Source organism: Ambystoma mexicanum, chromosome 3p (assembly GCF_040938575.1).
Source record: "Ambystoma mexicanum isolate Mex_15411 chromosome 3p, UKY_AmexF1_1, whole genome shotgun sequence".
NCBI lineage: Eukaryota > Metazoa > Chordata > Amphibia > Caudata > Ambystomatidae > Ambystoma > Ambystoma mexicanum.
In genome coordinates this window covers 467,270,602-467,286,549 of record NC_090925.1, presented here as the reverse complement: position 1 = coordinate 467,286,549, position 15,948 = coordinate 467,270,602, and the positions used below count along the sequence as shown (strand labels likewise).

General features: G+C 43.7%; 1 protein-coding gene across 10 annotated transcripts in view; it reads right to left on the bottom strand.

The window, feature by feature from the left end:
• Positions 1 to 15,948, bottom strand: part of BCAS1 (brain enriched myelin associated protein 1) — a 675,276-nt gene that overhangs the window by 74,718 nt on the left and 584,610 nt on the right. For all 10 annotated transcript variants that reach the window (XM_069651137.1, XM_069651132.1, XM_069651134.1 and 7 more), the window contains one exon: positions 4,174 to 4,344. In XM_069651137.1, the coding sequence (XP_069507238.1) occupies positions 4,174 to 4,344 (171 nt within the window). The remainder of the gene's footprint in view (positions 1 to 4,173; positions 4,345 to 15,948) is intronic.

Below are 15,948 nucleotides of genomic sequence, written 5' to 3'. Positions count from 1 at the left end.
TGTGCATGAGCCTTGCGGGACTGCACAGTGGATAGTAGTGGGGGCCGCATTCGCAGTGTTTGAGAATACCTTCATTGCTCTACCCTCAAGGGAAGAGGTAATCCAGGAGGCTGCTTGTTTGGAGAAATGGGCAACTTGTGTGAGGTGGGCAGTAAGAGTCTTGTGATCAACAACATCGAAGGCTGCCGAGAGGCCTAGGAGGAGGAGGAGGGCAGGCTTGCCTTTATCCATAATTTGAGTGATTTGGTTTATTAAGTCTAGAAGGGCAGTTTCCGTGCCGTGCCCTTTGCGGAATCCAGATTGTCTTTACCTAGGATAGAATTTGTTTCCAGGTATAGTTGAATCTGGTGGTCAGTCAAAATGTCTAAAATAAAATGTAGAAGGACAATAATGTCGAAAAATAAATGTAGAAAAAAAATGTTGAATTCCCTTTTTTTAATTATATACTTATTTTGGGGCCCGGGAATAAAAAAAAAATAGGTAAAAAAAAACAAAGAAAAAAAAGGAGGGTTGGGGGGAACCCCCCCATTTCGAATAAAAAACGTCATAAAATAAAATTCGATTTTTTTTTTCTACATTTATTTTTCTACATTTTGACTTTCTACATTTTGTCTTTCTACATTATCACTATAAACTGTTGAATCTGGCTATGGACTGCCTTGTCCAGTGTTTCTAGAAGGAAAGGGACGGTGGTTATGGGCTGATAATTGTTTGGCTGGGCAGGGTCTAAAGTAGGTTTTTTCAGGAGGGGACGTACCTAAGCTTCTTTGAGACTGTTGGGAACAATGCCTGATTTAATAGAGGTGTTAATGAATGCCGTTAGGTTTGTTCCGTTTGTTCCTATTGAGAAAGGGATGGTGCAAAGCTAGGATAGACAGAGAGGGGTTTGCACAGTTTTTGGAGGGGTCCACCATTTTGTTTCTCTCTTCCTCTCTTTCTCTTTCCTGTCCCCTCCAATTCCTTTGAAGCAAAGCACTTTGGGTGTGACATCATATGGACAAAGTCCACTAATTTTGAAAGCAGGGATTGGACCCCTAAAGCAGGCTAGTTTTTCCAATCAACTGGGGACTTTTGCTATAAAAGAAGGGGTCTCCCACCACTTCTTGGAATCATCTGGACTCATCTTGAACTATCCTGAAGTTTTAATTGCACCCTGCTGAGAGAGCAGTCCTTCGGTTGTGAGGTGAAGGCAGGTGTTGCAAGGCAGAGACATGCTCTGTCCCCTTACTAACCTCAGTGAATATTGGGGTGATCTGCTGCAGGAACAGGACCTCGCTTTCTGCCAACCATGGCAGTACCCAGAACTGCAACATGTTGGAGGGCCTCTGAAGTTGTGTGCCAGCCTGCCGCATGTTTGGGAGCACAAGTAAAAGGACCCATCTTGTCCGTGAGTCCCCGGTGTAGGACCCAAAGCATCATAAGAAGTGACCTGCATGTTGGTGTAAGACCGTCTCTCTGCCAGCTACAGCAGTACCCAGGACCGCACCATTTTGAGGGACACCTACAGTTGTGTGCCAGCCTCCACCGAGTTTGGGAGCATGAGAAAAAGACTCATCTTGTCCCTGATAACTTGTATTGGGACTCTTAGCACCCTGAGAACCAAGACAGCCTGGACCCTAAAATTGTTTGCCATTGAATTGCTTGGAGCATGTTTCAAGAACTGTTCAGCACATATGAACCAGCAGGACCCTCTGTTGCTGCATTTTACTCCCTTCTGATCTTCGCACAGTGCCAAGAAGTCTGGTTCGGTGCTGCCAAACCACCAAGTACTGTAAAAAAAAGGTACTATTGACTGCTAACTGCCCCTCAGTCCATTTTCGGGCCCTATAGACTGGTTAGGTCACTTTGAGCCCTTTTTGCTCTCAATTACATATCCTTTTTCAAGAACATTGCTGCTTTTGCTTGCCTTTAACCACTGATTCATTACCCAGAGTACTGCATCTGCTATTGTTGTCTATTCTGTGCTCTTTCCTCAGGATGGGTTTTGTCTAGTGTTTTTCTAATTAGCTATTAGCATACATGCTGTATTTAATTAAAGTGTATATATGTTTTTAGAACGTGGATTGGACATTCCTTTATTTTGGACTGTTATACTTCACTGTTTGGGTTGCTACTGAACCACATTCACACCCTTCTTAAGAGAATAGCCATCCCTCGGTCCATGTTAACAAAAAAGGCAAAGGAGGTATAACTCTTATACGTGCCTGTTTTACCTTTCTGATTGTATTGGCTCTTGGTTTGTAGAAGTGTGATGGCTGAGTGGTTGTTTTGGTCTTTACTGATGTGTGTACTCCTGTAGGGCAGAAGTCAATTTGTCAGTGTTAAGGAAAAAAGACTGGGACCTGACCACTCTCACGTACGTACTCTTCCCATACCCTTTCACTTCCCTGCTAGCTATTTCGAAGGTTAGCACACTTGACATTACCGGAAGGTAAAGCCTTCACACTGTGCTGTATGAGTGCCTTGCAATTGGCACCTGGATGTAATAAGGTGATGATCGCAGAACACTGGACTGCCCTGTATTAAATAAGGGCAATGATAGAGGGCAGACGGATGGACCAAACATCCAGTGCAAGGCGGAGTCTTAGAGAGATGGCAGATGAAGAGGAGGCTGCCTTGCATCAACAGTGGGTGCCCTGATGTAGGGAATGGGAGTCTCTGCGATATTAATCAATATTAATGCACATTGCAAGTAAAACAAACAGAGTCAGTGTGGCTGAATGGAGCAGCAAGGACAAACCAAAAAGGAGTGTCCAACCTTCATGCACAGATAATAGCCGATTGGCCTAGGTTACCAGCAGGTAAAGTCACATTTGAACCTTCTGGGTTGGCTAGTCACTTTTAGCTGGGTGATAATAAAATATGGAGTATGAATTCTACTTTCTAAATTGACAAGACTTTGCAAGCTGCTAATAAACGACACAGACATAGGAAATGAATAGCAATTGTTATCTTGGGCACAGATAAATTAACATTGAGATATTTTGTCTGACCATTTTTGTATGCATAAGAGTTAATTTCCCTATTATTTCTGGACCATCGTATATTATAGACCCAAACCTGTGTTTTTGCTTTCTATCTTTGCCCTAGATCAGGGCTATTGTGCAAGCTATCCTTGAAGGACAATAGTGTTATTATATTTATAAATCTAAGCCAAAGATGCTGTACCCATAATTCTTGTCCCACAACAGCGATTTCTTACCTAAAGACAATAGTGCACATCCTATGAGTTTCCGTAACTAAGTGCTTGTTGATCCACAAAAAACACGTCACATTGGCAAGGAGGATACTCCAAGCTTGTGTCATCCCCATGACTCATGTGTGACTGAGTGATTTATGGAGCGGGAACAGCTGAGGATGAGCTTCGTAGCTATGTTCTGCCTCTAAGCAACAGTCTCTTCTGGTAGGTGCTTCAGCAGAGCAAGAGAAGAACCTCAGACCTTCACTACCAGTCGAAGGGCCTGCAATGTCAAATGCGGGCTACTTTAATTGCGATGTCAAATGCGGGCTACTTTAATTGCGATGTCAAATGCGGGCTACTTTGATTGCTCCACTCATAAGAGAAGGATCTTCTGTTCAGAATTGTTTCTTTCATCTATTGTGTGAGATTGCAAAATAGGGAATATTCCCCAACCCTTTCTCCTGCCTGCGTTTCTTTCAGTTGGCACAATTGCATTCCACTACATCAAGCCCACCTCACTTACAGTCCCAGGTTGAATGAGGTTTCTAACATTGTGGGACAGCGTCCCCTTATCACCACCCTCTACAATATGATTTCCGCCACTCACATGATTTTCCTATAGATGTATGTTAATCACGGGAAGCCTTGCCTTCTTCCCTACACAGCCATCCAACATTGAACATGTCTGCCTTTGTATCCTTTGGTGCATGAAGACTGGACATACATAAAGTTGGGTTCAGTAAAATATATATATAAAGCATGGTTGGTCCCATTAGAGAGGGAAAATCACCCAATAGGTTGCATGCACGTGTGAAATATTAGCAACATCGCCCATCTAATCTGTACTTCCCTCTTAATAGTAGATAAGCTTATGAGGACATTCCACCGTCTTTTGTGTGCACAACTGGTGACGATTTACTGAAATATACAGTTGCATTTATGTCAAGCTTCAAATGTACTTTCCTTTCCTGATTGTGGCATTGATGTCTTACCAGTTGCTTGAAAAACGTCATCAGCTTGGGCTTGGGGGGCTTGCTTTCTTCTCCTTTGGATTTCCTGGCCTTGTCATCAGCTTCTTGGCTTTTGGTGTCATCTTTACTGGGAGCTGATGCTTGTACGGACACTTCTACTTTTACTGCCTCCATTTCCGGCTCGGCTGCATTCTGGTTTGTTTTAAAATAGGGTTGTCAGTCAAATATTTGTAGGAATATTTCATTGCACTGATACATGTGCCTATACATTTCAACACACTCTTGAAAACTTATTGATGTTTTTACCTGCAGAGCGCTCACTGCATGACTTACTTGCTTCTTGAAATATGTGTATTTATTAGCACCAGCGACAGTGACAGTAATAATGCTAACAAAGAGGCAAACAGGTGCATGTGGAAGAGCATATCATGGCAGGGTCATTTCTGACCATGATTATTTCTTTGAATTTGACAGTTGCGGTTTAAATCGCGGCTGTCACACTTGCACTTCCAATGGGGATGGAAATTTTTTTTGTGTGGTTAATTTCACAGTCTCTGTGAAATGCGCAAACAGCACCCACGTGGTTGCTGGGAGTCTGTCATGCATTCTAACACTAATGTATGCCACTGTCCAGCCCTTCCTGAAATGCGCAGGTCCCCTTTGAGAAGAAGGTCCTCTGCACGTTTCAGCAATTAGCGCAATTGGACAAAAGTGCATCCACTTTGCTTTTTTCATTTGCGTTCATTTTTTAGACTCTGCCCATAATATTTATGGACTATACGTGAGCATAGACAATATGGTTAGATCAATATGCAAAACAGTCACAATATATGTAGGTGTGTAAATAAGTTGAAATAGGAATGGGCATAAATACAATTTAAAAAAATTAAACCAGTGGGAATGTTTATTTTGAAAGAGAGTTAAGGTTTCTACCTTCAAAAAGGTATACAAACATTGGGAATGTCACCTTTAAGGTAGAAACACTCAGTTGAAATTAAGTATTTCTCTACTATATATAAAGCCACCACACAAAATTAAACCTCAACTCACAATATACCACTACTTCACCACAATCACTTTAAATATTAAGTAATTAATTTTTATTTTGGTAGGCCTTAACAAATTCCGAATCATTCAAATATGATTGGTCCAAAACAGGACGGTAAGAAAGACTAAGGGAATGAAACCACATGACCAGATAATGCTTGCACTCAAATTCCTTATACTGGGACCCAATAGATGATCGGATCCCTCTTCAAGTTCTCTGTATATTATATACAGGCTCCACTTACATACTGTCACCCAGATACAGGCGGCCTGTCCGGTCCCATGGTATTAGCGCAGGACAAATGCAATACATTATAATACAATAATGAACAGCACAGTTTGCTCTGTCCCTTCAGCCAGGGACGTCATTTCACCAAAATGCCAGGGGTAGCAGAAGTGACATCGCATGGCCCTTGACCTCTGATGTCATTTGGCCCCCACCCTGAGGTGACATCACAGGAAGCGATGGAACACAACCGTTTACTCCTTGACAAAACAGGAAGTGGCATCACATAGCATTGTTTCTAAGTACACTATGAAAAATATGTTACCATATCACTGGAACGTGATATATATTTCATACAAGAATGGATCACCATATGTATCGCCAGAAAAAAAACATGCCATAACTGCAACTTGCGAACAGCAAAATACATAGTCCGAAATTGATGCTTATTCTACTCTAAATGCTTTTTGGAGGATTTTGTCTGCAGTATGAATTTGAGGTGTTTAAGAACAGGCAAAATCAGGGACTCACCCCCTGAAGTGTGCCTGAAAAAACCTTTAATAATGAGTCTAGCAAATATTGTGTATAATTCCAGAAAGAAACATTATTTGTTATTCCTATTCTTCCTCATTTAGGGTGACTACTCAAAGTGTTACACTTGTGGAACCCCTGTTCTTTTTAAGAAGCCTGATCAAGAAAGCCATCCACTCTCGAAACAAAGAGGCACATGGTATTGGCCAGAAACCAGGAGCTTCAATTTGTAAAAAGAAAAAAGGGGAGAAGGTTTAGGGGTAGCAAGGAAGACCACAGGGGTAGCAAGGGAGACCTCAGGGGTCACACGTGCAACCCCTGGTGACCCCTAAATGACATCCCTGCCTTCAGCACTTTGGAAACAACTACCCACATATGAGGAGTCAAGGCATAAGATGTATTTTCCATTGAAATTTGGCATATGGATTGGATGGCACAGGGATTTGCTCAACCTTCCTTCCTCTGCTTCCGTAGTCCGCTTTAGTTACTCCGCCATTAGTTGTCCTGTAAAATGTCTGCCAGTGTAGAAATGTTTGGGATGAACGTTCTACAATAGCCAACCAGTCTCAGGAAGGTTTGTGTTCTTTCTTGGTCTTGGGGTTTAGGAAGGCTTGCAGTGCTTCCACTTTTCCTTTGTGGAGTTGCACGCTTCATTTCATTAGCTTGAATCCTGGGCACCTCACCAAGGAAATGGTTAGATGACATTTTCTGTGATTGGCCTGAAGACTGGACCTGGTAGACTCTGGCAAACTTGGTCGAGATGACACATGTGCAAAGCCCAGGTTTGTATATACGACACTATCATTTAAGTAGGCTGCCACAATATCATAATGGGGCTGTAGGATCATGTTCATGACTCTTTGTGATGTGGCTGGGGCAATAAAGGTAAACTGCTGTATTCCGGTAGGTGCAGAAAAGTCTGTCTTGGCTTAGTCTTTTGGTGCTGGGTGTTCTACCAATAGCTCTAGGTAAGTTATAATGTCAATAGATATTGGGCAGGTCTGATGCATTCAATAATTTAATCAATGCAAGACATTGCTTAGGTTCCAAATTTAGAGATCTTGGTTACTTTTTGGAATTCTGTGCAAAACCTTCAGCTTTAGTCTGATTTCTCCATGAGAACAGTTGGTGATGGCCATTGGCTCTGGAAAGGTTTTATTACACCTAGGTCTAATATCCTCTTTACCTCCTCTCGGAAGGCTTTGTGCCGGGCCGTTGCCTGGCGTCTTCATTCAATGCACAAAGCCTTAAGTCGTGACTAGTTTTTTTTTTAATGGAAAGTCTTGGAAGTGATGTAGGCAGTTTTGCAAATCATATTCTTAAGATGATTTCAGCCTTTTCAAAATCATTTGAATAAGTCACTCAGTAAAAAAAGTAAAAAGTACATCCTGGGTCGATTCCGCTGGGGCCTTTGTTTGTGCTTTGTATTTGTTTGTGCTTTGTATGCTTTCAGTTAGTTCACATGGTAAACTTGCATTGGCTTTCGACACTCTTCCTGTTTAACCCAACAACTGAGACCCTTCAGCACTTTATTAACTTTGTAACGTGCATGCAACTTGGCTAGAAGTTTGTTTTCAGATTCTGGTAAGGGGACTAGGACCCTATTGACCACATTTCTTCTTTGTACAGACACCTGTCTCTTGTAAAATATTTTTGCTTCTTTTGGGCTTCCTGTAGATGTCGTCTAATTTAGGAACATACCAGCTGAATATGGGCTTGAGTATCATGCACAAAACTGAAATATTGGGCCTCATTACACGGTACCGCCTTACTACGAGGTCCCTTTGCGGGTTGGGGAATTTAACGCCTGCTTTTTGCAGGTGTTAAAAACCAACCCGCAAAGGGACCAGTGGAGCTAATTACGGTACCGCAATTTGCGGTACCGTAATTAGCGCCTTCCCCATTCCCATAGAGCCCTATGGGGCAAAAATGGGAATGGGGAAGGGCAATGGTGGAAGGGGGAATTACTGCCCCGCCAACCTTGGAATAGGGCGGTAATTCCCCTTGCCACCAAGCCGGTGTCGGTATTTTACCGGCATGAACCATGGCGCTATTAGCGCCATGGTTTACCGCCTACCGTGTAATGAGGCCCATTGTGTCCCCTGTCCCGCTGATTATTTGAGTCTTCTCTAAGCATGGACAAGTTATCCCAGGGTTCTTTGATATCTACCAGTTCAAACTGGGAGAAGTACCTGGAAGCTTAAGGGCTCTTCCATGCGTTGAAGAGGGCCCATGGCATAATTCTGTCTGAAGTGTGAGCACCCTTGTTGATAAGCTTACACAGAACATTCTTAAGGGTTTAATCAAATCTTTCCACTAAGCCATCTGTTTGAGGATGATAAATGCAAGTGCATAGGGTGACTATATGGAGGAGTTTATTTGGGTCAGACATGAGTCTTGGCATGGAAACCCCAGCTGGGAGAAATAGTTTTAGATGTTTTAGGATGTGTAGCATAGTTTTGCTTCAGATCAGAAAGGCATCAGGATATCTGGTGGCATAAACCACAATGACAAGGATAGACTTATTTCCATTCTTGGAGGAGCTGAGTGTTGCCATGATATTCATCCCAATCATAGAGAAGGGGATGTTAATGAATGAATGATGTTTTAAAGGGTCTCAATCCATATAGTTGTGACTGGTGTTGTGGCAGATTAGACAGGTTTTACAGCACTGCTAAATGTGTCGATACATTCCAGCCCAAAATAAATTAACTAATACATGTTCCTGTCTCTTGGCTATCTCCTGGTGACCTGCGGCAATGTGCCAGATCTAACACTGCCATGCTAAACATATGGCACTGTCTACTGAAGCCTCACTCCTTGGATATTATATCCTCAAAGGTGGTCCAAAGTGAGGAATTGTTTCTTTGCATTGCTGTAAATTCTGATCTGAGGGGTAGGGGCCATTGACCCCATAATGGGATCAAGCTAACTAAGCCCCACTCAACATGTTAAGAGAATGTGATGTATGTTCTTATTTCAGGATTTTAGCTCAAAATTGGTGGCACAAAGCTACTATTTTCCACTTTCAGTTGGAATGAGAAAACTGGATCACCTTGATCTTGCCCCAATGCTCACATTCTATTGTCCCTTCTCTTAAACATGTGTTATTCTTTAGGGCAAACCTGGTCTTGGCTGCTACCCTCAAAAGGATCCAGAGTGAAACTGTACTCTTATCCCTGCAAGCACAAGCATAAAGAACCTGAGAGGGTCATACATATTCACTGTGCTGTGGAGGTCAAAGCCGAACACTCCTGTGGTGACTTGGAGGTCAGTCAGGCCAACCTCTTCTCTACATTAAGGGTTGCATTGGGAAGCGATAGGCAGGCGTCTCTTCAGGCCTCTATGGATCCTCTTCTGAAACCCACTACCATGAAGACTCCATGGAGGATTCGAAACTCATCAAGTTTATTCTGGACGATATACACAGATGGACTACTCAAACGTGGTCAGAATGGCAAACAAAAATGATGGCTTCAAAGGTTTCCTCAAAATCTCATTGGGCCTCCTGGATAAAAGGTTGCTCCATTGGGTGGTTTCTGCGTCACAGGTGAGCCTTCTGAGGGAGCCTACAGGCAGGGCAGCTTCTCTCAGGTATTGTAGGAGTCTCTGTTGAGGTTCCTGGGTCTCTTGCAGGAAGACATTCAGTATCTCTCAGAGGTAAGGTGGACTAGGAGGATGCCTAAGCACCTGCTGGACATTTAGATAATTTCCCTGCCTTAGGGACTTGATCCAGATGTCACCCAACCACATCTTGCTCTCCCATTGGCTGATTTACTATCTACTTGTGGCTCAGGGCCAGACACTCTAGCTTGCTGTATCCCTTGAGCTTTCCCTTGACTAAGCTCCCTGATTTTCCATCAGGTGCTTGTTCGTCTTCCCACTCATTTCAGACAGCACATCGATTTGCATTCTTTTACTCTGACAAGCAAAGTCCCTTCATCTCCAGGGATCTTCCCCTCCTACTCTTTACTGTGTCTAGAACTTTTCTCCCTCTCACTCTCTCTCTGCTCTCTTCCTTGATGATTACCTCCCCAACTTCTTCTGATCTCTTCTCCCCTCATTGTTCTTCAACTCCTCCAACCTTGTCTCCTTAGTCTACCCCTGCACTTCCAACCTCTACTTTCTCTCCTCCTCGTGCTCAATGTTTACCTCCTCCAACCTACCTTCTCGTCCCTCTTCCTGCTCCTCTAATTCACTCTGCTCTTGTACCTCTCCCGAGGCCCACTACACTGTTTGGGAGCAGACCAGGGGTCGTGGTAGATGCCTTGTTGTCCTTGGAGCCCAGTAACAAAGAGATGTGAAGCCACGTGAAGCACAGCTGCATGTCGGGCCACTGCCGGAGGAAGGGAGCAAAAGAACTATGGAATTCTGGGTATAGTGGGATTATTTGCACTATGTGTTGAGGCAGAGCCAGTAAAGAAGAAGAAAGTTGCAAGGGTTCCTGACGTGGAGGCTGGAAGCCTCATACAGTAAGTACTGGGGCAAGGAAGATGGATGCAGCAGAAAAGCACTCCTCCTGAAGAATGCTTCACTCCTATTGGTGAGCTTCCATCAACATTTCAGTGTTATTCCTATGCAGAAAGTAAGCTATAGTATTGGGCTTTCTCGATCACAAGAGCCATTGCAATCAAAGGTTTATTCGTTTGAAAACGATATGTGCTTTTTTGAGTAAGCTCAACTGCAGAATACAACGACTGTTTGTACATTAACTGGAGCCCCCACAGCAACCCTGTTGGAAAAAAAGTTCTTTTAGTTAGGTTGCTTGACCTCAGCCTATCGAGAGGAAGCTACGGGTTTTAAGAAGCAACACATTCATCTACTTCTAACAGGAGAGTGATTCATATCTTAACATGTTATCCATGGTGCACCCCTATTCCCCTGAATACTCTCCTGGGCACACACTGCACCTGAAAGATGAAGACATGTCTTTGCAGGGCTGGACCCAGGTCTGCCAGTACCATGTGTGCAATATTTGGCCCCCCGCCTTATCCCCCAATGTTCTTTAGACTACAAATAAAAACCAGAATGCAACGAAGGAAATACGTATAGTACACCGTGGGAATGGGAATAGTTGCTCATGTTCTCACCCCTTCCTCTGGTGCGCGGGGGTCAAAGTTTGCAGAGTGCTGCTGCATTTGAATAGACACAACAATCTACAATCTGTAGTGTGTTTAGGGCCGTGCCAGGCGTGGCGTGATTCTTGAATAGGCGCTGGTGCCGCGCCTCTGTCCCTCACTGTCATACAAAGTGTCAGTCAAAGGGCCTCATTCCGAGTATGGCGGTAAGGGATAGCGGCCACCGGTAACGAGACCGGTGGCGGTGATCCCTTACCGCCATACTCCGAGTTCCCTTTGCGCCCTCGCCCTTAACGCCTGCTTTGAGCAGGTGTTAAAGTCGAGGGCGCAAAGGGGCCTCCAAGCCAATAACGGTCACCGTAATGAACGGTCACCGTTATTTGCATCTTCCCCATTCCCTTTGAGCCCTATGGGGGCTCATTTGGGAATGGGGAAGAGCCTTGGTGAATGGGGAATTACCGCCCCGCCAACCTTGGAATGGGGCGGTAATTCCGCCATCCACCAAGGCGCTGCTGGTCCGGGTACGGCGTCAACCAAGGCGTTAATAGCGCCATTGGTTAGCGCCGTACTCGGAATGAGGCCCAATGACTTTCTGTTAGTAAGTGACTCACTAATAGAAAGTCATTGACTGACACTTTACATGACGCGTTAGATTTGTGTGAGCTGGCGGCACCCTTTATCTGCAGCGCCCCTGTGCCACTGCACCACTTGATCACCCCTTGAGCCAGCTCTGGTAGGCAGTCAATGCCTTTGCAATGGAAGGGGGATAACTGCAAATGCGTTGATTGCCCGTTCTGCCAATAACATGGCACACAAATCAAACACATGTCTAAATTAGCTAATATCATTTAGGTTTGAGGGCCAGTCTGCAATACCTACCTGCTATGTAACCTGGGGCCATTTTTGCGAGCAACAAATAAATCAAACATTCTATTGCCACATTTTAGGTTTTTGGGGTTTGTTAACATAGGCATTTCCAAAGATATAGATTTTTGTTCTGCAGAGTTTGGAATAGGTTTGCCTTGTTAAGTAAAACTATCCAACCACAATATAACCATTTTCAAAATGTAGATTTATAGTGCTTAGTTAATATATTACCCTTATCGTCATACACCGTTCATATCACTCTAACTTCACCCATAGCCTCCTTACCGTCCTCAGTTCTCTTTAATAGTGATATTTATTTTGTTCAGCACTTGCTATTGTTTGCTTCCATAGTTTGTAAATAACTTATGTTACCATGATCACTGCCAGTTGTACTCAATGTATCGACTGTAGAAGAATAAACGTCAGGGACACCCCTGTCAGAATCAAAACGTATGCGTGCATGATGGACATGTATCGAGATAGTTCCTTATATGGCCCTACAAGATGTAACTACTTATCTGACAGTGTTAAATGTTTTCTCTCTTATCACGCAAAAGTAATCTGAATGAGCACTATACAACGTTCGTTGACACTTAATAATGTTAACCATGCTGGCTCAGACTTCAACACTCATTTAATAGAATTTGGGCATGATTTACAAAAGGTTTAGCGCAGAGTAAAGTTTCTTTGCACTGCAAAAGTACACTTTGCGCCACGTAGGACCTAATTCACAAAAAAAGAGCTAAGTCGCTAGCGCGAGCAAGATCATTGCGTGGAACAAATGTACTGTGCTGGGAGCCAATTCATGGAATGAAAAAACGGCCAGAAGCTTGCAGTGCACAGAAAAATGTGTAGCACTCGCCAGGCCCCCAACTACAGGCCCCCATTGCAAATAGAAGATAGTACTGTCAAGCAACTTTTGCGAAGGGCCCATGGGAAATAAGTAGTCAAGGATTGCTTACCAGTAATCACCATTAATTCCACACCTCTCCTGCGACTGACAAGTCCTTGTCCCAGTACCAACATTAATCTGTACCCACAGCCCCCTACATTAAGGCAGCACACACAAGTCTGCCCTCTCCCAGTACCCCCACTAATCTGTGCCCCCAAATCTGCTTCACTCTACGCCCACTTCTCTCCCATACAGTACTTGCCCCAACAAGGGGCCACATAACAATAATGCACCCCAAATACACATCACCCCAACTCCCACTCTTACTCTTTCAGCTGTTGGCAGGCAAGTGTTGTAGCCAAATTACATGCGAGGGTATGCGGACTACTTAGGTGGACTGGGGATTCATCATGGACCTCTGCAAGCAAGATGGTTCAATAGATATACAGTCAGACATTTCACATTTCATCCAACTCCTGGAGTCAGTACTGTGCACCGAAAGAATTAAAGTGGGCATTGGGTCGAGCTGTACTTCTGGTGCATTATTGTGATGTCACACCTTGTTAGAGCAAGCACTGTGTTGGATAGGAGTGAGTGTAGAGTGATGCGGATTTGGGGATGCAGATTAGTGGGGGTACTGGGATGAGTGTGGACGTGCGGTTGCTGCCTTGATGTAGGGTGCAGATTAGTGGGGATACTGGGGCAAGGGCAGACTTTTATGGGTGCTGCCTTCATGTAGGGGGTTGGTGTGCATATTACTGTGGGTTACTGGGGCAAGGGCGGACTTGTGGGTGCAGCCTTAATGTAGGGGGTTGGGGCACAGATTAGGGTGGGTACTCGGACGAGGGCAGACTTGTGGTGCTTCCTTTATGTAGGGGACTGGGTGCAGATTAGTGGGGGTTTTGGAAGGAGGACCAGCATACCCCCTAATTGCTCATTCTTGATTCACAGAAATTTGAAGTACCACACTTAAATAGTTCTAATACTTCTTTTTGTGATTTGTGACATATATACACATTTGTTAGCTTGTGTATAATGCAGAACACCAGATTATACAAATGTAGCAATATAGATTGCCAGACAAAACATAGCAAGTTAAATTCCTTGCCCGTAGGTACATGTAGTCAACACGACATAAAATCTACTGTCGATACACAAACACGGCAGGAGTCAAATCAGGTAAACAGTTACAGTGGATACAGATAATGAACAACAAATGTATACAGTGAAAACATTTATGTCACTATGGTTCAGAAGTCAATGTCTACACCAAGGTGTTTCGGCCTTTTGCAGTGGCTATGTTCTAGCCATGCTCGCTCTTATGGGGGCCTTTGTCAGGACAGGGAAGACTCTAGCGTCTAGGTGTTCGTAGAATGCTGTGAAGATGAATGAGGCACAGTGAGAGGGGTGCTAGTGAACATAATTAACAAGAAAAGTGACTGAATCACAGTGTGTGCCCAGTATCTGGTGGGCACAGCTTATCTTGTGGGCGGGTATTGGAGCCACAGGTGGGAGAGTGTGGGTCCAAGGACCTGAGATGTCTCTTGATGTGAAGGTTACTGGATGCCTATTGGGATAGAGAGGGAGGGCTTAGTGTGTCCCTGATCTATCATAGCAAACACTCTGCATGAGGCGCAATAAAAACAACACACTTACCTTATTCGAGTGAGCGTGTGTGCGCCGCGGGATTGAATGTACTTGTAAAGCTGCTGCTACAGCGGGGCCTAATGTATGTGACCTAAAAGAATGTACATGGTTACCACTGGCCTATGCTGGTTCTAATGACCCGTTCATTTGTATGTGACGATTAGATAGCCCTCCTAGGCAGAATAGGGTCATCACCAGGAGCCCTTGCTTCAATTATTAGGTACTAGGAGGAGGTCTTGTCGGCTGCAGGAGGGGTTGTAGTAATGGTGATTACTTTTAAGTAATCCTTGATTACTTATTTCTTACGGGCGCAGCGCAAAAGTTGTTCGACAACGCTATGTTCTTTTTGCCATGGGTCCGTGATGTGGGCATGCAAGGCGCTACTAATTTTTCATTACGTTTCAAATTTCTGCGCACTTTTGATTCCATGAATTGGCTCCCAGCATACTACATTTGTTCCACCCAATTTTCTTGCTCGCACTAACTACTTAGCACAGACTTCGAGTTAAAAAATAAACAAATTGGCACATTTAGTATATTGTACAGTGCACTTTACTCCACATTAAACGTTTTGTAAATTAGGCCCTTTGTCTTAAATTGCAATGCTGTTATCCAAAAATATAAGTTGATGACTGTATACCGATTTCTGCAGTCATGTTTTGACCCACTGAGATATCCTGCTAGCTATCTTTCTTGGTTATTCACTTTCTTCAACAGCAACTACCAACATTCTGTGGCCACTAGATGGCACTGCTTCCTCTCTGTCTGCTTGATCTGTAGCACAGACCTTTCAGAGAAAGTGTGTATATATAGGTAGGTATGCATATTATTCATTTGGTATCAAAGCACTCACTGTGACATCTGGTTGAATATTGACATACTTAATATCACCCTATTTCGACAGCGCTTTGGATAAAAGCACTATATAAACTGTCTAATTAAATAAATATGTGTATTTGAACAACTATAGAATTATGAGAGCTAGAGGTCACTCCACCAGGATTTTCTAGCTCTCCACCTGGATTCCTGTCTGTGATATGCATTTTACACATATATCTAGCCCACTGGGCTAGCTTACCAGTTCGCATTGCAGTGCAGACCTGAACAATCGATCTTGAGCTTGTTTATCGCATGCTAAATAAGAATGTCGAAGTGAAAACAATGTAATCTGAATGTGCTTGGCGGGGTTTGTGTTGTTAGAAGCAAATATGAGAGCATTCATTACAAACTAATACTTGCCCTAGGCCTCAATGGGATGGTCTCAGAGCAAACCTTCATCACCCAACAGAACACGTGTTTTTCTCTGTAGACTTCAGAGGGTAACACAATTGGTTCATGCTCCTTGACTTTACAAAATCCTACAACACCCTCCAAAAATGTTCCCTACAGGGAATTAGGTGGAATCCCCATTCACAGTTAATGTTTTTTACACTCCCAAAAATTGTCCATCTCAATTGACATCAATGGTATCCTCGCACAAAATACATCTTCATCACTATTCAAAAAAG